The 25,262-nt window shown below is 40.5% G+C and overlaps 1 protein-coding gene across 2 annotated transcripts in view; it reads left to right on the forward strand.

Moving 5' to 3' along the window:
* The first annotated feature begins 227 nt into the window (after positions 1–227).
* MN1 (MN1 proto-oncogene, transcriptional regulator) overlaps positions 228–25,262 on the forward strand; it is a 56,530-nt gene continuing 31,495 nt past the window's right edge. For both annotated transcript variants that reach the window (XR_011362102.1, XM_069961299.1), the window contains exon 1: positions 228–4,175. Coding sequence is in view for 1 of the 2 variants with exons in the window: in XM_069961299.1 (XP_069817400.1) it covers positions 695–4,175 (3,481 nt within the window). In the remaining variant the exon portion in view is untranslated. The remainder of the gene's footprint in view (positions 4,176–25,262) is intronic.

The raw sequence follows: 25,262 nt of genomic DNA on the forward strand, positions 1-25,262 counted from the left end.
GCGGCCCCATCACACCGAGCTGTCAGGGGAGAACAATAAGCGGCGGCTCCTGTGGCAGCCCCGGTGTGTGGCGGAGCCGGTAACAAAAGGATACGGGCTGAGCTCGCAGCCAGTCAGCCAGCGCAGCTCCCCGGTTATCGGGCGGCTCTCCTATGCTTTCCTATGGCACAGTCTGCTGGCAGCCGATGGCTCTAGGTGTACAGTCAGCGCTGTAATGTGGCCGGACCACCTTAAACGCCGCGGCCCCGCCCCCTCCGCGCGCTGACATTGGCTGGAGCCGCTGTGAGGGATTCATCGCTGAAATGCAAAACTTGTTGCTGCTGTGCGGGGCAGAGGAGACACACAGAGCGCGGGGCTGACACCGAGCACCGGGCACCGCTCAGCACCGGGCACCGCCAGCAGCTCCTGCCATGGAAGTTACAGCAGCACGAGCAGCAGCCATCGTCGGTCGGATGTGGATGTAGTGAGCGTGCTCCGCGTCGGGTGACCGCTGAGGTGGTGGTGCTGGTGCCGCCGTGCGCCCCCCGGACTCCGCTTGTTGTTGGAGGAGTGTTGGCACCGTGTGATCCCGCAGGCCCGGTCACATTACACCATGTGAGCAGTCACACTTGGCGTCTTCCAGTGCGATCCTGAGTCCCGAGCAGTGACACCGGAGCGCAGGACTGTCATGACTTATTGATCAGTGTGTGGAATTATGTTCGGGCTGGAGCAGTTTGAGCCGCAGATCAATAGCAGAAGCGCTGGCCAAGGAGAGCGGAGCTTCCCGCAGCCTGGCCTCGGCATGAGCTCCCACTTCAAGAACCCTGCAGCAGCTGCGGCCGCAGCCTTCCACCCCGGGGGCCCCCCTGCAGCCGTGGACCCCTCTATAGGAGCTATGAACGAGCCCTCCATGATGGGCATCAACCTCAGCCTGAATGGAGAGCCTTATGGGTACCATGCCAGGGGGCACTCTGAGCTCCATGCAGGTGGCATGCAGCCTCAGCCAGTCCATGGTTTCTTCAACAACCAGCAGCCGCAGCATCACCATGGGCACCCTCACCAGCATCACCCCCACTTCGGTGGCAACTTTGGTGGTCCCGAGGCCACGGCGTCTTGCCTGCACGGCGGACGTCTTATGGGTTACAACAATAATCTTGGAAGCCAGCAAGCCTTTGGAGAAGGCTACGAACATCTGGCAGCGGAGAACCAGGCAGGAGAAGGCTTCAGCCAGCAGAGAACAGGGAATCTTCCAGAATTTCAGCACTCCAACTCCACCGCTTCCAACCATGCCGTCCCTGCGCCCTGCCTGCCCCTGGACCAGTCTCCTAACCGGGCTGCCTCCTTCCATGGGCTTCCCTCATCCACCTCTTCTGATTCCCATACTTTGGAACAAAGGAGAATCCACAACCAAGGGAGCGTCGATCCACTGGAATACAATTATCCCAGCGAGGGTCCGGCCGGACACTTTGAGGTACCTGTGTTTTCTCCTTCTGATTCTGAGGGGCATTATGCAGCTGGGAGACAGGTTTCCGCCGGTGCTTTTCCTGGTGCTTCTGTTTTGCCAAGACCTCCTGGGATGGTGGGCATGACTAAGGTCCACCCGCAGCAGCAACAGCACGGGGTATTCTTTGAGAGGTTTGGAGGTGCTCGTAAAATGCCAGTGGGCATGGAGCCTGCGGTCAGTGCCAGGCATCCCCTTCTGCAACAACAGCAGCAGCAGCCGACAGGTTTACTTGCCAGACAAAACTCTTGCCCGCCAACACTCACCAGGCAGCAGCAGCAGCAAACAGAAGGCAGTACCTCCAACCCGAACCTGCCCGACAATGGACCAGTAATGCAGAACCAGCATTCGCAGTTTGAATATCCCATCCAGAGACTAGAGAACAGAAATATGCATACATATTCCGAGTCTATGTTCAATATGCAGCAGGGACCTCCACAGCAACCTCCAAATCAAAGATTGCAACACTTTGATGCCCCGTACATGAATGTTACCAAAAGGCCCAGGTTTGACTTTCCGAATAACCACGAGAACTGTGCCGCCTGGAATAACAGCAGCATTCACAATGCCGGCATGGACAGCCACCTCTCCCCTTCCACCTACCCTGGACTGGCAGGTGACTACACTCCCCAAGTGCCAGAAAACTTCCCCCCTGGTCCTTCATTGCAGCACCCCGGCTCCGACCACCAGTCCATCCAGCAGAGGCAGAATGCAGCAATGATGATTAAACAAATGGCTTCCAGAAACCAACAGCAGAGAATGAGACAGGCTAATCTCCAGCAATTGGGCCATCACGGGGAGGTGAATCAAAGCGGCATTGTCCACGGAGGTCAAGTGGGGAGCATGCCGCAGCCTAACTTTGATCGGGAAGGGGGAAGGATTGGTAACTTTGACCCACAGAATCCACATGTAGGGCAGGAAAGTACTTGGTTTCCCGGACCTCACCCACCGGGAGATATTCTGCAAAGGAGAATGGCCGGGTCTAGTATCCCTGCAGATCCTGCATCCCATGATATTAACTTACAGCAGAATGGGTCGGCTATGCTGTATAGACCAGGGGTTAATAGGATGGGTCTCCAGGAGCCATTGGGGATGCCAGGGGAAGGGCATGTCCAGGCCTTGCATTCTCCAAGCATGCACTCTCAGTTTGGCAACAACATTACTAACTTATCTCAAATGCAGTCACCGGGTGGAGGGGTGGGCATGAATAGTACCACCAATGATCGCAGAGGTCCCCCAGATTTCACAACGCCAGCTATAGGGCAGCAGTCGGGATTTCCATTCGTTGGGGCAAATAGACAGTCGACACCTCATAATCCAACAGGTGTCAACTCATCCCCAAGTTCCTACCCACCTCAGTCAGATTTCCAGTCCACCCAGCGCTCCACGGCTAGTAAGTTGGGGGCGCTTTCCCTAGGTTCCTTCACTAAATCTAGCGCAAAAGAAAATATGTTTGGACAAAGCTGTTTAGCCGCCCTTTCCACGGCCTGTCAGAATATGATCGCCAGCTTAGGTGCCCCGAACCTCAATGTAACGTTTAATAAAAAAAGCCAAGCTGAGGGCAAAAGAAAGCTGAGCCAAACCGAGAGTGAACTAAATAACAACAGTGGGAATGGCGCTAGTGCTGAGTATTTCCCCGGGGCTTCTTCCCAAGGTAGTCAGGGGCCTGGTGCTTCCAGTAACAACAGCAAACCTGCCGGGCAAAATGGGGCATCTCAAGCTGCCCAGGGAGAAACCAGCCTATCCCCAAACTACAGTATGGAAGTTACTCCTGGCAATGATGGCAAACCAGTAACTGGTGGTGGACGTGGGAGGGGTAGGAGAAAAAGAGACAGTGGACATGTGAGCCCAGGTAATTATTTTGATAAATATTCTGCAGACAGTGGGGGCGCTGTGGTCAGCCCAGGGCAACAGGGCCAGGCTGCCAATACAGTAGAGCCTGGTGGGACTCCGCATGACAAGCCTCTGACCTCTCCATCTTGGGCTAAAGGGGGTGAGCTACTACTTAGTGATCAACCTGACCTCATGTCATCTTTGGACAGTGGAATTCAAAGTGTGACTAAATCCGATAGTAGCTCGCCTCACGTTGACTTCTCCGAAGATGTCAACACCACCTATGGCAACGAAGACGAAGTTTCTTCTAGTTCAGATAACAACATATCTAAACCGAGTAACTGTCCTTTGGTAACAGGGTCTCCAAAAATTCAACGGAACGAACACGGACTTCTTAACGGACAAAAACCAATGGGTCTAAATATGCTAAATAACACTACCTCTCTCCCGGACAGTTATGGGTTGAGCAGTACCGGGGCTGGCCACCCTGGCACTCCAGGGATGGAACAGGTCCGCACTCCAACTAGCACATCAACCCAGGATGAGATCCACCCTCTAGAGATACTGCAAGCACAGATACAACTTCAGAGACAGCAGTTCAGCATTTCTGAAGACCAGCCCTTGGGGATGAAGAATAAAAAAACTGACTGTACTGCTCAAAATGTGGACAGCGAATTGAACAGTTGTTGCTCTGACAATGTCGTCAAAAATTCTATGAGTACGATAGACCTTGACTCTCTCATGGCAGAGCATAATTCTACCTGGTACATGCCTAATGAGAAATCATTGATGGAGGGAGAAGAAGAGGACAAATCTATCACCCCTTGGGATAAATCAAAGAGCCAACAAACCAACAAAGAAGGTATATACATTTAATTATACACTTTGAGAGTACTCCTTGGTTCACCTTACTTTTGCAGTGATGTCATGTTGCCAGTGTATATTTTTTTTTATTTTTGTCTTTGTCAACTTTGCCAAACAAATAACCTGAATTCTTGTCCCATTGACCAGCAAATAAATGACAGAGCCAATGATTGAAGTGTGGGCATGTAGCAATCACATTTACAAACTTAAAGGGGCTTAGAATGAAGTCACCACCAGGTAGCTGTAGATCTTCTCCAAACCAGCCTATTCGGATGGTTAAATGACAGCCTGTGAGGCCAGATTCATCCCACGACCCACATTTCATAGCAGACAAAAGAGGAACCATTCTTTCCTATTCACCTCCCTGATAAAATGCTATCAGTTAATTAATAGGAGCCGCCTGCGGGGCGAGGGACAAGAGGGGAATCAATGTTTACAGTTCAATTTAGAAAACCTACATGAGATATATAGCCCTTCACCCTCTTCACATTAGGAGGTACTCTCATGTTTGTCTATAGGCTCTCATACAACTCTCTTATTGTTTTGAGGTTATTTAGGGGCCAATGCTAGTCACCTAAGATGCTGTATAATTCTCTGTTAAGAACACATGCAGAAGTCTATGTAAATTGTACAGTTTTCATTGTGTGTGTGTGTATTGATCTATAGGGTACATGTAAATATGTGCGCACACATGCAATATGATGTTTCTGGATTCTATGGGATGTGTTATTGAATATTTTTTATTCATGTTGAATAGCATTGTTATTCTGAAAAAAAAAAAATTTTATATATATCCTATGAGGTTTCAGACAACAAAAACAACAACAAAAATATCTGTAATGTATTTATTTCTTGCCTCCATATATTTTGTAATGTTCTTGAAATGGAATCTAATATAACTTTATTTTCACAAATTTCCCAGTTTATTGTCTTTGCTTTTTATTTTAATTTTATTTTTTTGTTATTTTTGCACAGTGTGAATTGTAGCTAGTGTATTCCTGGGCCATAGGCTGCGTGTGGACTGGTGACTGGTCAGTTTAGATTGATTCACTGTTACAAACGCAAGGTGAAAGAAAAAGCGTTTGCCTTTAATCCAATCTCTTCTTTAAATAGGCAACAATTCACTCCATATTGTAATGCTATGGGAAATCCCAGTTTGCTTTCTTAAATAGCTGATTTCTATTAGTGATAGGCTGGAGTCTAGCATTTACTGAAGAAGACCATTAGAGGATCAAAAGACTTAAGATATTAGGGGGATAGGTTAAGGGGAAGTTAAAAAAAAAAAAAAAAAAGAGTTTGGCTGGTTTAAAGTGCATCATTTAATAGCCATGGTTTTGGTTGGCTTTACAGCTTTGGGTTTTGAAGCATGAATAGAAGCCCCCGCTGGTTGCCTCTTTGTCCCTGTTTAATGCTCAGCTCAGGAGGGCCACTGTTTGAGGAATGAATCTTTAGCATGCATAGCACAGCAGACGCAGGAGCACATCAGCATTCCCCACGCTTTGCTCCTGCAACAGCTTCAATTGGTGAGAGCTTGGGGCCCTTCATCTTGATTTTTAAGTGGGGCTTCCTATGGCAGTGCCCCCCCTTCTTCAGTCATTCATGGCTGTGCACATAGAGATAATATAGCTACATTTTATACTATTTATATGTCCCTTCATTTCACAGCACACTATAAATCAACAAAAATATACACCAAATAATAATAAAATATAATAATAATACATGTTATAGTTTAATGGTAGTGTACAATGATTGGAATGAAATTATATCATAGCATGAAGAAATTGACTATATAGTAAGGTATACATATTGTTGAATAGCATATGATACTTAAAATTATTAGTATATATTCCAGAAAATTTCATAGATATTTTGTATTATATACAAAGATCCATGCATACTTAGAGTATAAGTTATTTTAGTAGTAATAACAATAAATATTATTATTATTATGTAGTGACCTGAGATGAAATATTATGATGATTCCCCCCCCTATTGTTTCTATTCATTTGAACTTGATGCCCCCATGGCCAGGGGAGAGCTGGACGTGCTCACAGACACTATTAATACAGAGACACCTAAGAGTGCAGGCGGTTTTTTTGGGGGGGACGTTACATTTGATCAAATCCATTTCATGCCAGTAAACCAGGTTAGTCCCTACTTTGTCTATACAAATTGTGGAAACTCAAGTCAGTGTCCCAACAATCGCTCCCTGTTCTTTCTCAAAAGCCATTTTCTGTTTATTATCAATGGCCACAAGCGTTTAACCTTCCGCCATAACCTTTGCACTTCAGTGGAGTTTTTTTTTTTTTTTTTTTTTAAATTTACCACAAAATAATTCCAAATAGGAGAATGTAAAATATGATTATATATATATATATATATATATATATATATATATATATATACATATATATATCTGACACACGTTAGTTAATACCTGCAGTCTTATATGGAGGAAATCTTCATTCTGCTTCACAAAGAAATGGTTGTTTTTGTCTTTAGGGGGGTGGGGGGGATAGTTCTAGCAGTGCGAGGGTTAAATCCATTATGTTTTTTTTTTCCCTTAAAATTCCTAAGGTCTCTGCAAATGCCTTCATTTGACATTTGCTCTGCAGGAACATGTAACTTAAAACCACACAGGTGTTAATCGAGCTGGATGTAAATGGATACAAGTTACACTGGATGTTTATTATCACGTGGATTTTTTTTTTTTTTTTTGCCTCTTTATTTTAAACCATTTTCCTCCTGTGTATGGATTTCCCCCCCCAAAATCTTCTCTCCCCAGTACCCACTTACACACATGTGTCCTGCTCTCTACACCATAGTCCATTTGTCTATAATGCGGTCATAACTTTTCAATGTGGATTTCAGTTCTGTTCCTGGAGATACATTTAGAATTTTTTTTTTTTTTTTAATGTATGCGGAACAATATGTATAAATAGATTTTATGTCACAGATTAGGATGCTCTTCTTTTTTATTAGGCGGATAATAAGCGGTTTTGTAGCTCTTTTAAATGTAAAATAGTCATCTATGAAGGATTTGTATGCCATAGACTTGATGTCTTTTAATAAATGATCTGGATGAGCTGATTGCAATGATAAAGAGCAGACACAGATAATTCTCCCAGTGAACATTTCAAAGAGCTGCTGCGCGCTGAGCTTTTTTTTATGTCATCCTGGATGGTGCACGGCAAACTTTTTTTTTTTTTTTTTTTTTTCATAATTAGCCCATCTTTACCCCATGGGCAATTAAAGTATGTCTACATTTCAATAGCGGCAGGGCATACTCGGTGACAAATTATAGTCATTAGCCAAAATGCTGTTAAATGTAATTTCAATTGCTTTTTATTTATTGACTTTCAAGACTAAAGGAGCTGAATATTTTTACATATGGTTTTCTGTGAAAAAGAAAGAAAAATAGACCCAGGTATTATGGTTGTGGACAGCTTTAAATACATTTATTCATCCTTTTTTCCTAATTTTCTTTTAATATTTCAAATGATATAAGATGGTTATAACAGTAGGACACATTCTAGAGAAAGAATACTGAAAAAAGTATTTTTTAATTTTTTTTTTTATTGACCACCATTGACTGCTCCAGATATGTAGTGTTTTTATTTTTTATTTTATGCAATTGTGTGAGATAATATAAGACCTTAAGTAGCAAATTCCCATCCTGTGATACCTTTACAAAGTACCTTGATAGGCAAGATGCAATTTTTTGATGTATTCATTAATCATTGAAGAAGCTCCAAAAGTGGCACTTGTAAATAGATACTTATCCCTTGCCGCACTAGGCAGCTGGGAGTGACCCCTCCCCCCCTTAGAACTGTCAAATAGTAGCTAGATTCTATCACTATAACAATACAATATATCAGAAGGCACACTGTATGTAACATATTAATAGTTTATATATATATATATATATATATATGTGTGTGTGTGTGTGTGTGTGTGTGTGTATGTCTATATCTATCTGTCCGTCTGTCCTACATGTTTACTGTAATATCTAGAGTTAATATTTAAAGCTGGTATTGTAATGGAATCATGCCGCTTTATCTATCTATCTATCTATCTATCTATCTATCTATCTATTTATCTATCATCTATCTATCTATTATCTATCTCCTATCTATCTATCTATCTATCTATCTATTTATCTATCTATCTATCTATCTATCTATCTATTATCTATCTCCTATCTATCTATCTATCTATCTATCTATCTATCTCCTATCTATCTATCTATCTATTTATCTATCTATCATCTATCTATCTATCTATCTATTTATCTATCTATCTCCTATCTATCTATCTATCTATCTATATATCTATCTATCTATTTATCTATCTATCTATCTATCTTCTATCTATCTATCTATCTATCTATCTATCTATCTATCTATCTCCTATCTATCTCCTATCTATCTATCTATCTATCTATCTATCTATCTATCTATCTATCTATCTATCATCTATCTCCTATCTATCTATCTATCTCCTATCTATCTATCTATCTATCTATCTATCTATCTATCTATCTATCTATCTATCTATCTATCTATCTCTCTTCCCACATATACATACACACTTTGCATGTGTGGTGTAATGTTGATTGAATAGTGATGATAAGTAAGTAGATATATTATAGCATAGAGAATGTAATGTACTACCTTTATAGTATAGTTATAGATTTTTATGTTTTTTTTGTTTTTTTTTGTGGTCAAGATCCTTATTTTGGTGCCAAAATATAAACGTAAAAAAAAACAAAACAAAAATTACAGGCAAACATCAAATAAGAGATACGATGACAGATCATAAGAGGTAAGGTATTCTTTCACATGAGTTCCAGTAATTGTCATAGGAATATATTTTCTCCTCTTCACTCAGTTCCCCACCCACTTATACGTCATTAAAAGCAGAGGTCAAAATTCAATATTCTGATCCTTTTGCTTGCTGTATAATGAGCTGTCAAGGATTAGCTGAGAGCAGTCGGGGAAAAAAAAAAATGTTCCATTATATGAGAGCATTTGGAAGACACCAACCTCTTAAAATGCAATTGTAATGTCATAATGCCACAGTAAAAAGTCCAACAAAACAAATAATCTGGTAAAAAAAAAAAAAGGAAGTTTAAGAAAAAAAATTAGTATGTAAACCTGAACAGGAAAGCAAGTAAGACAAGAAGGCTCATTTTTTTCTATGTAGTTTCATAGCCTGGATCCATATGTGCGAGATTTTACCATTCCTGACATAGTCTATTTGGTAGGTTTAGTTATTTATTTATTATTTAGACTATTTTGTCAGTTTATAAAAATTTGCCAAATTGAAATTTTTTTAAATTCCCAGACGTGGCATAGTATATGATTACATTACATGATTTCAGCCTAGCAGATTATAGATAGAGGAAATTTAATTTTGCTCAGTTTTTCTTTTTATATTTTAGCTCAATATACAATTTTATTCTTTAAGGTGTAATATTTTATGTTCTTGATCCACTTGCTTGGATCATTTGTGTCCTTCTGGTGTTAGAATTAACAGTGAATAGATGAAAAAGTGAGATTTTGCACAGTAAAAAAAAAAATATATATATATATTTATGGGAAAAATTTTGAAAGATTGAGTAATACAAAGAAAAACAAAAACACTGAATAAAAATCTCTGTTACACCTAGGTATATTGTCAGACCAGAGCTTACTGATGTTATGTAATAGCTACAATATGTTGTAAAGAGGGTTGGGGATGACAGAAAGGGGGATGCGACCTTGATTGTATGTATCATCCATTTCCCAGTCTTATTGGTTTCCATTAGTATATAATGCACAGTAAGGTAACCATTATCCACTCTATGGCAGTCAATAGTGTAAATAGCCTCAGTGAGTGTTTGTATGAAGAAGTAATTAGTCTACAATGTCATATTATGTTCTGACAACATCCCCAGACCTCACTTCTATGTGATTGTTCCATAGCCCACATGCCATTTACCTGCAGCTGGGTTTTATATCCGGCATTTTAACCCTCCAGGAGGAAAGTACCATTTATCGACTGTAAAGTACTCAAGCATAAACCATCACCATGTTATGTGAAAAATGTTTTTTTTTTTATTGTATCCTCCCCTAATAGATATATATGTTATTCTCCTAGTTTACATGAACTTCCTAGATTTGATGGTAAAGTGACCAAATACACCAGTCGTAGCCAACAAAAAGTAAATTATAGGTAGTTATCCCTTTTAGTAAACATTGATTTGGTTAAAAAATAACCCTAACCCTACCACTTTTTTATTTTTTTCCTGCCATCATTGATTTTCTTAGCTTTACATGCAGTGTCCAAGTTTACTTTAGTAAGACTAAACTGGGACGACCTAATATGACAGATCCCGTAGATAAATGCACATTTTATATCGAATGAATAAAATTTAAAAATTCCCAACCTCACTTTTTGGATCGCTCTTCAGGAAGAGATGCTCCTTTATTCTGGCAAGGGGCCTAGCGACTCCCTTCTACATAGTGCGGCAGCCAACAGTTGAGTGCTTGTCTATGGTGGAGTCACACCCAATGGCTTGACTTCCAACAAGGTGGAATGGTGCCATTATCCTGATAGGGTTGGTTTCTTACCGCCCCCCCAAAAAAGTAGGATGATCATTTCAACGGCAGTGATATAAGCAGCGAATGACGACTTTTCCAAAAATTAAATATAGTTTGAGACATCTCATCATACGTTTGGATTCTACAGCTCAGCAAGGCGGTAAAGAAACGACGCCAACGCCGTCTCCATCGTCGTCGTTGCATTAACACTCGAAGTTATCACGTCTAAGATAGGAGCCCATAGAAATGGCTTTGTCGGAGGACTTATTTTTCTTGTGTTTAAGTGTCATTTCGGTGCTCAGTACCTCATGTTGATGTCTATCGAATCTCAATCTCGGTGTAAAGGCAGCAGTGGCACTATTAAAATAACATAAAAAACTGTCACATGCCTCAGTGCAAGTGCTGAAAAGGTGTCCCTGCACGGAGATGCAAGCCAGGAGTAAGAGCTAGATGTCAAAAAACAGAATTGACACAGTAAAAGAAGCTTACACTTCTTGCAATACGTGACAGAGCCTAATGCATCTTAAACTGTAGCTAATACAGTGCTCCTTTATCATGGCACAAAAAAAAACAACAAAAAAAAACAGCAGATATCTCTAAGCCAGCATCGGAATAGGTCCCGATGAAATTCCGACAGGACTCTAGACGGAAGGGGTTACAGTCGTGTGAGTGTTGCTGCTGCTGTACTAGGTTTGGAGAAGATCTGCAGACTATATCAATAAATTTTCATGGACGGGTGAATACTCCAGTGCAGTCATTCTTCCCACCAAGAGGTTTCTTGACAAATAATTTCTGTTAAGAAAAAAAAACAAAGGGAAACAATGAGATATGAATAGAATCGAGCAAGGTAAAGTTAACTCAAGTTCCCGTTGTTTATGTTTCAGGAAATTATTATCCAGAATTAATGAACCAATGCAGTTGTATAGCGTGCTATTGCTGCTACTGCTTCTCCTGTATACATAGGCCACAGTGAATGAATCGGCTAGTGAATACAGGAATCAGTGAGAATTGTGTATTTCTTTCTCATCGTCCAGTAGGTATGGGGAACTCTTTTAATGTAGCAGAGCTGAATTAATTGCTTAACTCTTTGAGGCTGCCCCAGGGTGTATTCACACCAAGAAGAGAGATCCCCCCCCCCCCCCATTACCATGCTGCATCAAAAAGGATGAGAAAAGTACATTCCTTTTTTTTTTTGTTTGTTTTTTTACCATAACTTTATAATGGCTCTATTATTCGTCACACTGTGAGACTATATGCCGTCTCATTCTGCACCACGTGAAATACAATAGAATAAAATTTAGAAACGTTAACAGTAGTCACACAGTACTAATCCACATATAACATGATTACATCATGTGTAGGTTCAAAAAGTCTCATAAAAAGAGTATTAGGCTATGTTCACACACCCTCAAAACGACCTGTTTTATTGGACGGACGCCATTTAACGTCAAATAACGGACGTTATTTTACATACATAGTAACATAGTTAATAAGGTTGAAAGAAGGTAAGAGTCCATCAGGTTCAACCTTGAGAAACCCTGCTGTGTTGGGTTAAAACAGTGGCCGTTATGATACGAATAACGGCTGTTGTTTTACAATAACAACCGTTATATGTCTTTAAAGGGCGGCCGTCCAATAAAAATGGCCGTCATTTTGACAGTGTGAACATAGCTTTAGGCTGTGTTCTCAAACAATAAAATAAAATCAAAATACGGACGTAATTTGAAGTGAAAATTAAACAATGTGTGAACTGATGGGGGGGGGGGGGGAAACTGCAGTTTTTTTTTTTGCAAAAGAAGGTCGTAAATGAAGAGCTATTCTTTTAAAATAATGACACTTATTCAATTTTAAAGGGCAGCCGGTTAAAAAAGCAGCTGTTATTATATGAATAACGGCTGTTGTTTAAAAATAACAACCGTTATCTGTCTTTAAAGGGCAGCCGTCCAATAAAAATGACAGTCATTTGGACAGTGTGTGAAAACAGCCTTAGGCTATGTTCACACATAATAAAATAAAATCAAAATACGGATGTCATTTAAAGTAAAAAAAAACAGTGTTTGAACTGATGGGGGAAAAACTGCAGTTTTTTGCAAAAGTAGGTCGTAAATAATCATTATATGGATGGTTGTAATTAATAACAATCGTTATTCTATACGGTGTGTGAACTGGCAACCATTTTCCCATTGTCATATTATAACGGCCGTATTTTGCTTTTATCTTACTGGTTGTAAACATAACCTGAAGACTAGTATCTTTAGTTTACTATTACTATATTTACTATAGCATATTAGGTAAAAACATATAATATACAGAAACATATGTCTTATAAGATACACCATCGGTTATTATGGGCGATATCATTGTTTTGATACTTACGTCGGTTTATGTCTTACGTCCCTGCATTATTCTGCCATCTGTAGTATCTCAGGTCTGTGTGTGAGAAAAAAAAAAAAAAAAAAAAAAAACATCATTCAAAGTTTAATTTATGCAAATGGACTTTGTAAATACATCCAGAAAGTATAGAATATTAGTTAATTACGTCTCGCGAAGAGTTGAAATAGTTGACACCTTTTCAGCTCACACCTCACTTGATGGGATTTTATCACCTTTATGTATTACTTATAGATGGGATGTTTGGGTAAATAGGTAAAGAAATGTCACATTTTCCGTGTTACATATGGATGAGGTGTGACATTCAGCGTGACAAGCCGCAGTTCTGAGCGCTTGATAGACATGGTAGACGTAAGAAATCGGTGCTAAAATAATAATGGCCTGTGCGCTTTAATACGTGTCGGATGTGTCTTGTGATCCAGAGCTAAAATTCGCCAAGATCTGTAATGTGTGTGACTTTTTGGTGGTTTAATTATAGCTAGTTTGATAGTTATAATTTATTTATTTATTTTTTTGTTACCAGTAGTTACATGTTATAAGATCACTAAAAATATAAAATGCTGATTATTCCGAATAGCACATAGGGGGACATTTACTAAGGAGTCTAATGTGTGCGACTCTTCTAATGCGGATTGGTATATATTTTATTCCAATATATTGTGACTAATTTATTAAAATGTAGGGCTGCCATAGTGAACGCATCTAAGTAAAAAGTTGCAAAAAAAAAAAGTTGCAAAAATTGCGCAAGCATATTAACCTGGTACTGACCAGACGTAGGCCTGCCCCTGTTTGTGTGACTTTTTAAAAAGTCGCAAATGATAAATTGGGCGCTAATCCCGGATTCTGCAAAGTTTTGGGTGAATACTCAAGACAGGCAGATTAAAAAAAAAAGAAATAGTTGAATACTGCTTCCTAAGTAGAACTTTAATGATTAACCTAAAAATAGGCGCAAAACCCTTGATGAATTTCCCCGATTGTCTCTGCCGGCTAGCATTGGGTCCAAGTCCATGGCCATATTCCACTTCAGCAAAGCTTCATAGTTCTGGGCTTAAAGGGGTTGTCCAGCAAAAATCTTTTTCTTTCAAATTAACTGGTGTCAGAAAGTTATATAAATTTGTAATTTACTTCTATTAAAAAATCACAAGCCTTCCCATACTTATTAGCTACTATATGTCCTGCAGGAAGTGGTGTTTTATTTTCAGTCTTACACAGTGCTCTCTGCTGACACCTCTGGCCGAGACAGGAACTGTCCAGAGCAGGAGAGGTTTTCTATGGGGATTTATAGAAAACCGAGACAGAGTTCCTGTCCCGGCCAGAGATGTCAGCAGAGAACACTGTGTCAGACTGAAAATAATTCCTACATGAAATACAGCAGCTAATAAGTATGGGAAGACTTAAGATTTTTAAATAGAAGTAAATTACAAACCTATATAACTTTCTGATATGAGTTGATTTGGAAGAAAAAGATTTTCGCTGGACAACCCCCTTTAAAGATCTCCCTTATCCGTTTACTTGTTTATAGAAAGGCATATGACGCTTGGTACGATAAGGACACTTAAAGGGGTTTTCTAACCACTTCAAATACATCACAACTGGTTGTTATTGTTGGGTGATAACTTTTTCATCTTTTGGCAGGCATTCACTTTTTTTGTTGCTGTTTGCTAGCTGCAGTGGTGACATGTTTATAGTGAAATGTATGTATTGTTGTTATTATTATTATTATTTTTAGCGGGATTTATTAGCAGATATACGCCGTACCTATATAATCATGTGCACAGTGCAGCTCAAGAGCAATTCCCATCAACATTGAGAAATGTTGAGACGAGACTAATAATTTCCACATTTGATATCACCAGATTATTACATATGATGTAGCAGCCATGTATATCGATAAAATGTGTGTGTGTGTGTGCACTAGAATACCACTTTAATCCTCCGTAATAAAAATTTGAACATTATAATGTTGTTCCCCTAGGGGGGCTTACATATCTCCGGTGGGGCTTTAATTTACTAAGCTTCAGCTCCTGAGGTCTGCACTCCCCCCCCACGTATCTGTGCAGTCAGACGAGAAAAAAAAAAGTAGTTGGTAATTTATTACTTTAGTGTAACGGAGATGCCAAGTCTTCACACCCAGTATACCCAAGACTGAACGTGTAGAGAACAGTAAGACTTATTGAGGGAGATTTATCAAATATGGTGTAAAGTGAGACTGTCTCAGTTGCCCCTAGCAACCAATCAGATTCCACCTTTCATTTTCCAAAGAGTCTGTGAGGAATGAAAGGTGGAATCTGATTGGTTGCTAGGGGCAACTGAGACAGTCTCACTTTACACCTTGTTTGATAAATCTCCCCCATTGTGTTTTTGAAGATTTTGCATCATAACGCACGTTAATAAACACCCATGAACTTCTGTTATTTGTTCTACAAGTCCCGTACTCAGAACCTTACATAGCCGAGAGATGATGTCATTGTTACAACTGAAAATGGGGCCCATCGCAGTTTCAGTGGAGGTTTACTGTCAGGACAAGCACACACTCACACACACGCATTTAAAGGGGAATTTATACATTAAGTTCTTGTTGCGGAAGGCGCAAAAAACTGCAAATACAAGATGGCGTGTGTGACTACAGACTTGTGATAAAGTTTATAATAACCTATTTTCTGTTAGGCTGCGTTCACACTGCGCTTTTAAAGTCTATTTACATTTAATGCAAAACTTATTAAAAAAGTTGGATCAAAGCTGTTTTTTTTTAGTGTAATCAAAAAACGTGGTTGACCATCTTTTTGTGTATGTTAAAAGTATGCATTTAAAAATGGATCTATTAAATGGACTGCAAAAACGCAGTGTGAACCCAGCCTAAGAGGGCGTTCACAAGTACCATTGCATCGTTGCACTTTTTTAGTTTTCTAAGTTTAGAGTGCACTACTAAAAATATCCACCGTGTAGATAGTGGCTCCTGGCAAAAATGGGAGTGACCTTTTGAAAAAGCGTGGCTTAAATCCTGCTCCTAGACCACATCTGTATATTAATATTAGACCCCAAAATATATTCAGACCCCAAACCAGATCCTTTAAATAAGCAGTCTGTTGGATTATAAAAACCGTCAGTGGCAGGGTTGTGGGGTAGAATTGATTACAAATACTAACCTACCTCTCTCCGTGCCCGCGGTGAGCAGTGGGACTGGCCATAGGACTGGCACCTCCAGTGCTGACACGTCACAACCTGGCTGATGGACTGGCTGCTCATCCGGTCAGCGACCAGGGCGGGCGCTGCCCCAATCACTGTTTGGCTGAGTGGCCCGTCTGTCAGCCGGGACAGGCCTTTTTTCCCTGAGTCATGACGTCATCACAACTTGGGGGGAAAATGCCTTCCGACGGGGGTCCTGCGGAAAATCTCAGCGCGGGCACGAGGAGAGATAAGTTAGTACTTGTAATCAATTTCCCCCTGCCTTCTGCTGACTTTTATGATCCACTAGACTTTTCCTTTAAGAAACTATTTATTATTTTACTACTTGCTTATGTAGTAACACATAATAGCACTATGAGACACAGCAGTACACTGTCTGCTTTTTCATGTTAGAGTATCCCTTACGTACAGGAGAGCGGGGAGGTCTGTGTTACAAGGAGGGATCTGATAGGTGATGAGATAATGCTGTAGTTTATAGAAAATCAGCTGACCCAAGACACCACCACTTCCTGTTACACATAAAGCCGTATAATTTTCTGATAGTCTAACTGGTGATCACATGACCCAGCTGCAGTAATGAAATATAGGGATGTAGCTGAGCTGGGATGAAACAGATTACACTACAGGGATACTGGAGACTCACCTGCATTTTGTTAGTAAATACATTTAACATTGCATCTTTAACTTAATTTTGACCCCAGATCAGACGCAAACAGGACATAGTCCTTGGATGGAGCTTAATACAAGACAAAGGTATACTAACCAGCTGATGATCATGTGCTTCGTGATAGTTGTATAGTTTATGACTTGGGTGTTTTTACCATCTTTTTTTATTTAACTGTACTACAATGTAGGTAGTATGAGTCTTATTTATTATACTTTCAGCGCTCTTGCAGTTAGGTCTGGCCATGTGCAGGATCTTTCTGTTTCCTTGACCTGTTCATTCACATTAGCACTTACCAAAGTTTTCTCCAGCATGGTTCCAGTAAGCACAGATATGCTGTCTGATTCTAACCCGATGCCTTATACTTCATGAAAATGCCTGATTTTTTGGATAACTAGTGGTAGCTGAGCGGTTATAAACATTAGGCTGGGTTCACTCTACGTTTTTGCCATTCGTTTAACGTATCCAGTTTATGGGGGAAAAAAACGGATGCAAAAACGGACGATATTGTGTCCATCCATTTGGTTGACCACGTTTTTCTGTACGATAAAAGTAACCGTTTAAAAACGGACCGCAAAAAAGTAGCGTGAACCCGGCCTCAGGATGTGTTCACACAGATCACGGTTTGGACTTTGAGGCAGCACAATGCACTTCTATTTAGAGCACACTCATAATATCTTGTATATCTGCAAGGCATATGCTGTATGTCAGTACTATAGGAAGTAAGACCTAGTAAAACAAGTTAACTGACAGATATTTCTATATATTTGCACAAATCACTAACCCAAGGTTACAGAGGGCAGACAGTTCTGATGGTTATGCTCACACCTAGCTGACTGTGCCAAACAAGTCTTGTTAGTAAATCAGCCCATTAATCTGTAACCCGGTGCAAGGTTGTTTGAGGGAACTCAATGGTCCTTCTTTTATGAATTAGCTCTATTGATTGACATCTGTGTGTAAGAAACGACGTCATTGATCACTGGCACCTACACTGCAGTCTCTATGTCACACAGCAAATACTGTTTTTCCCTTCGACGCTCATATCTATGAGAAAAAAAAAATACTACTCCTTTACATGTTGGTGTTCGCGTCACAGTGACAACTTATCACTCTGATGTCTAGCTTACGTCTTATCATTGATGAGCTGTAAATAATTATGGGTATGTCTAGCTGTAGTTTTTAGCCATTTCGTGGGCTATTCTTGACTTTATTTACTGCATATTTAGTGATATTTTTTTTATTAACGTCATACTGAGATTTTGCAGTCCTTTAACGGATCAATGTCATGGAAAAAAATTGATGAAAAAACGGATGCATTTGTGTGCCTCAGTTTTGATCTGTCTTTCCATTGACTTCCATTATAAAAAAAAAACAGGATCAAAAACACATCTGTTTTTTTGGCGAACACAAAAAAAAAAGTATACACTAAAATAGTGTACAATATGTGTACACTAAAAAAAGCATGCATTTTGATCCGTCTTCTGATCCCTTTTTTTTTTGTAATGGAAGTCAGTGGAAAGCGGATCATAATGGATGCATCTGTTTTTTTTCCATACAACAGATCCGTTAAAGGGACAGCAAAAACGTAGTGTGAAACCAGCCTAAGGGTCCTATTCTACGGCCGATGGGGGCCTGATCAATAATGTAAACGAGTGCCGATCTTCTAGATCAGTGCTTGTTTACTGGGCCTATCACACGGCCCGATAATCGTTTAGCGAGAGCTGCAGGGACATTGTTACCGATGTCCTTGCAGCCCTTGTTTAAACACCATACTTTACCTAAACATGTTGCAGGTCTTCTCCTGCGCTCCTTCTTCCTCCCAGACCCAAGTTCAGCAGCAGCTTCGGTGCGGCCTGTCTGAGCTGACAGACCGCTCAGCTATTCACTGGCCGCGGCGGTCCTGGCCAGTGATTGGCTGAGTGGTTTGTCAGCTAAGACAGGCCGCACCGAAGCTGCTGCTGCAGGCGGGACCGGGAGGAAGAAGGAGAAGACCTGCAACATGTTTAGGTAAAGCATGGTGCTTGTGAAATCGTCAGTCATCTACGATGCGCGGTCGGTGCTCGATGATTATAGGTTTGAATCTAAATAAACAATCAGCCGATGACACAATCATCTGCTGATCGTTGTCTCTATTTCAAAGAGCGATAATGGGCCAAATGGGGCTGATTCGGTCGATTATCGCTCCATGGAATAGGCCCCTAAGGCCTTATTCACAGGTACCGTAATCTGCGGTTCTGTATTTCTGCATTCGAGTTAGTGCACATTGTTGTCTATTGGGCTATTCACACTATCAATAGATTACAAGCCAATGCTGAAAAAAAGGACAGGTCCTAGTGTAGGCCTAGATTTTTTTTACGGATCCTCTTATAGAAATCAATGGGATTCACTTTTTTTTTACTGACAATGTAATTGACATGTTGGGAAAGAAAAGGATTTACAGAAACACGGATGCACTATGTATGCCCAATTTGTCATTTTTAGCATTTGTACGGGTGGATAGGGGGAGGATTCTACGAACTTGAAAAAAAAATACTGAACATTTGCATAAGGTCTAACCCTTGGAAAATATTTGAATAAAATCACAATTTGACATGGTACGAGCACTTTCTTTTTGTCTGATCATGACTCACGTCTGATATCTGGTGATAACTAGTCTTATTAACTGTGTTGTCCAACAGATTGATCAGGTCAAGGCTAAATTACCATTGAACTTAAAGGGGTATTCTGGTGGCAGAATTTTTTTTTTTGTAATTGACTACAGGTGCTGTAAAAATAACAAATACACATTTGTCGCTTGAAGAACGGATGAGACAAGTGAAGTAGTAGAAGTGCTCTATCTGCTCTAGATATAGCTGTCATTCTTCCCTAAAGCTCCTTGTGTTATCCTTCCCAAATCCGCAAATACATCCATTTATTATATGTTCTAAAAATACAAACCTTATTGGAAGCGTGCTGCTAAGCCATTACATGTGAGAGGGGCAGAAATAGGATGACTTTTTTCCCCCTCTTTTATTTTACTCATTTGCTTAGTCTATAAAACAATGCGGTCTTGCATGGATGGAGTTCTGTAGTTTAGACCCGGGAAGCATTTAATAATGACATTACAGCTTCATTTTATGTGTGTATTTAGATTGAATGGCTTGTCCAGACCTTTTTCGTTTCTTGTTTTCTTAGGGTTCATTCACACATGTGGATCTGCTGCAGATATTAACCCCCTCCTGCTGCACAGTAATGTGGCCGCAACCTATGCCTGAGACTGCTGCGACATTAACCTTTCCAGGGTGACACAAAAGCAGTGCCATTGCCATCCGTGGCAGGGTCTTGGCTGTCAGTGATAGCCAGGCACCTACTGCAACTGTCAGCACTAGAGCTGTTCTCCGATGCTGACAGTATGCCTTGGCATCTATAGGACTTCAGAAGGGGGAAATCCTTGAGGCCTCTGATATCCTGGCTATGGAAGCCGACAGGGAAGAGTTGGGTTGGGAGGTGGGCAGAGGCAGTGAAAAGCACTGCCCTGATCTCTGCCCGCTCCCCTGCCACTGTCACAAGCTTCCCCGAGCTGGCGGAATATTCCAATCCATTACTGCAATGAATATGCCGCCAGCTCAGAGAAGCTTGGGACAGCGGTAGAAGAAGGGAACGGGCAGAGAACAGGGCTTCAGCTTAGCTAAAGTTCAAAATTTGACCTGGCAATGACTTATGGTCGTGAAAGGGGTAAAACACATTGATTTGTCTTGGGGCAGGAACTCTGTACAGCAGATCTAGAGTGAAACGGCAGGCATGAAATCCGCATGTGTGTGAATGTACCGTTAGGCTGGTCATGCTATTGCCATTCCAACACTTACTGGGTACCTGTTCAGCCAGTCACTGACCGCAGCAGTGACCCTATGTCATCCAGTGACTGAGACGGTGCCAGGGAGTGCTGAGCATCAGAACAAACTTCCACAGATAATTCTAAATAAGATAAAAAATGCCATAATTCAGAACTTCAAGTACGTTCAGAACTTCATTTAACCTGCTCAGCCAATCAGTGAGTGTAGCAGTGTCCCACCCCAGTCACTGACTGCCTAAGCGGGCATTCGTCAGCCGGATTGTGGTGTAGATGGAGGGGAGATAAGAAGACAGCCGGCGGGGTCCAGGAGCAGGAGGAGTACCTGCCAATGTCTTCTGCAGGGCTTAGGGTCCTATTACACAAAGCGATTTTTAACGACTAACGATAAACAATTGCAAACGAGATTGTTTATCGTTAATCTGAAATCGTTCACCATATTACACAGAACGATGGTCGTTAGTTACGATCACTATTGCGATTGTTACTATGATCATTTATTCCTTGTGATCCCAGCAAAACAATGAACACTGTGCAATTACACTGAACGATTAGTGAAAAAATGCGGAATTTAAGCGAACAAATGTGGAATTACAGCGAACGATTAACGATGATTTTAGGTTCAGATCTAAATAAACGATCAATGACATACGAACAATTTTTTGATCGTTGCCTGCAATTACACAGAACGATTATCTTTAAATTCGAACGATATAACATTTTTTCGCACGATAATTGTCCCCTGTGGGGCAATAGTGGGATCGTTCTTGGTAGTATATGAATTGACTCTGAGCATAACTTATGAATGGAACCAGTCATGATGAACGGTGAGGCAACTTATCTAACAATCTTATATATGAACGTGTGCAGAAGATTCTTCCGCTAACATTTGGTAAGGGCCCTATTACACAGGACGATTATCGTGCAAAAAATCATTATATTGTTCAAATTTAAACGATTATTGTTCTGTGTAGTTGCAGGCAAGGATCGATAAACATTTGTATGTCGTTGATCGTTGATTTAGATCTGAACCTAAAATTATTGTTAATCGTTCGCTGTAATTCCACGTTCGTTCGCTCAAGTTCTGCACTAATCACTAATCGTTCAGTGTAATTGCACATTGTCCATTGTTTTGCTGGGATCAAAAGGAATAAACAATCATAGTAACGATCGTAGTAACAATCGTAACCAACGACCATCGTTCTGTGTAATAAGGTGAACGATTTCAGGTTAACGATAAACAATCTCGTTTGCGATTGTTTATCGTTAATCGTTAAAAATCGCTCCGTGTAATAGGACCCTAAGACTTTTTTGGAAGTACACTTACACTTTTTCGAACAGTTTAGTCACTATTATCCTATTGTAGAATTTGGAGTGAATCCTGTTCCTTTCTATCTGTGCAGAACTGGTATTTCCTGTTCTCGGTTTATGTAACATGGAGAATAAACATTGAGATAAACCTGCAAATTGATTAACATAACAATGAAAGGATGTTTTTACTAGAATCGGATATAAATCCCTGCTCAATTCACGCCACCCAATTTATTAAGAACATTTCTTCGGGATTTTTTTTGTTCTTACTATTTCTTTTTGGAGTATTTCTTACTGAATCAATAGCTAGAAGTATGCGCACTAGAAGGTTGTAAGCCCTGACTTTAACCCCTTCACATCAGCCATACAGCTATATACGTTACTACTGCTGATGCCCCGTTCAGTAGGTGTGTGTGTATACATATATATATATATATATATATATATATATATATATACAGTATATATATATATATATATATATATATATGTTCCTGACGTGAAGGGGTTTTAATGTGTGCAGGGCTGCCTCAGTGGGATCAGCCCTGCACACATTAATGTGCCAGGAGCCGGGGATAATGACAGGCAGCAGCGATCAGCCACCATTAACCCCTTTAACGCTGCAATCTATAGTGATCATGACATTTAAGGTAGTGACAAGAGAAGTACCTGTCACTGACTGATTGGGAATTCACACAGGCATCACCCAGTAGTGGTGTGCCCTTATGTGTCATCCATGTGTAGATATATATAGTAGCAAATTTTTAGTTGCCAGAGTACCCCGTTAAAGTCAATAGCTGGTACTCCACAGTGTATGTTGTAATACGGTTCTGAAGTTATTCTCCATAGTTCAGAAACTTGATGTGAATGGGGTCTTATAAGGAATGTTCAATTTAGGAAGTAATCTTTCCTGACCTTATAAACATGCATGCTCGGCTAGACACCATAAGATCATGTTTATTTCAGTGAGGAGGGGGTAATAAGACTCTGCCAGATACCTCTGTCTGCCAAAATTGGTGGGTTCAGCCGAGTTCTATCTAATGAACAAACCATTGACTGTAATCTGATTCATTTCCACAATATGTATAAGTATTGCACCTTATTATACACTAGTGCTCGTATGTGTACCTGTATCAGTGAAAACCTATAGTGATAGTGGAATCCACCAGCACTATCCTATTCCTGTAGTGTATTCAGGTCACTATATCTTATTAAACTCTAATGATGAGACATGCTTGTTAAAACAAATATCGTGTTTCACCTCCGAAGTTCGCATTGGTAAGCACCTGTTATGTGAAAGAAATACACTGACCTTCAGGCAATATAATACAAGTCAGGCCTCCCGTTATGTCACGGAGCTCCATAAACATGCCGGATTACATTGGGGACAGGTACTTAAATACTGACAATTTACGGAAGGCTGACCATTGATTGTCCACCAGATTGTACTCTAGGTACGATGATGCCATTGGCACTGCCTGTAACGGCGTGACTGAGACGATGCTACAAAGCTATGGTACCTATTCTGTTCATAGTCAAATGTTCAGACCCAGTTTCATCATAAACATATTTGACTTTGTATTTAAACCCCTTCCTGAGTGCAGTGCATCCCATAGCTGCTGGAGGGTGCATGGGGGAGGATCCATAGAGCCGACACTAAGATTGAGGTGGTCCCTCAGAGGTTCAGTTGTGTTCAAAACTGGAGTTTTAGGGGGTCGAGGTAGTACTTGGAAGTCTCTGTCAGGCTCCTTCTTGACACGCCAATGACCATGTGATTAATGAAGCACAAAATGTGACTTATTGGAGAAGGCAACCCTTTGCCAATCAGCAGAGGTCCAGGTCTGATACCTGCTGATGCAACAACCAGAAAAACAGAAAAGCACATGCAAACAAACTGGCTGCACATCAACACAATCTTGGTCTAAGATATATCAGAGCATAAAGTTTAGTGGGGGAGTATGCGGTTTCATTTCATGGATTATTACTATTTGACCATCTGTGGTTTTGTGGTATCCAGTGGAAGTATAACTTGTCTTTATTATGAGCAGGGTATAAGTATGTAGGTGTTTTTAAGTGTTTTTTAATCCAATATTCAGATTTTTTTCTATACTTGCTTGTTGCTTTAGATCAGTTATGTGATTATCTTGTAATATATGTATTTGTAGGATAATAAGAATTTCTTCATACACATAACTGCCTTTAAATAGTGACCAGTTAGTGGCTTGCATGGGATGATGGGATTTAGGGAGAAATTGGAATGGAAATGTTGTTTTCTAAGCTGGATGGCAATAGCGTACATGATTATTTAATGAACAGGCTGATTTAAGTTAATGTGCAAATGGGGGGGTAAAACAATTTGCATGTGATAACCTTATCTAGTCAAGGGTGAAATGTGTTAGTTAATAATGCAGTGAGCATCCCCTTGTAAAATGTTATATATCTTACCCTATAATCTCTCTATAAATAATATTTATATATCTTATTTTATGCTACAATATTGACACCCAATTATCTTTTTGTTCTCTAGGCCAATTCACACATGAACTGACTGTTTATTAGTATTAATAATATTATTATTTGCTTATTAGTGTCAGCTAATTGTGAAGAATGGGGGAGAGAGTTGTGGAAGTGTAAATTCTCTCATGTTATGAGTACAGTTATCTTTAGTGACATTGATTGACCGATTTAAAGGGGTTGCCTGGGATAAAATTATATTCTACTGGGCTGTGGGGGAGATGTTTGTGATATATACTTACCTGTCCCGGTCCGCCGCAGCTGCCGGGTTCCAGGTTGCCCACTCTCCACAGCATAAACCCTATACTGTAAAGCCTTATGTATCCCTGGCATACCCTGCGTGGATTGACTGCATAAAACATCACCCACTTTACTCTGACTGATCACACATGCTCACAGGGCACAACACAGACCAAGACGGTGAACTTAAAAAGTCCCTGGCTTGCATGAGCAGGGGCTCTTAAAGAGGTATGCCACCCAAACATAACTTTTTATATGTTGCTGCCGCTGGTGAGATTAACAAATCATTCTATACTTGTTATTATATATTCAGTCTCTTTCACACAGTTTGGAGCTGCTGCTTTCTGCAGAAGACACAAAAAT

Source organism: Dendropsophus ebraccatus, chromosome 3 (assembly GCF_027789765.1).
Source record: "Dendropsophus ebraccatus isolate aDenEbr1 chromosome 3, aDenEbr1.pat, whole genome shotgun sequence".
NCBI lineage: Eukaryota > Metazoa > Chordata > Amphibia > Anura > Hylidae > Dendropsophus > Dendropsophus ebraccatus.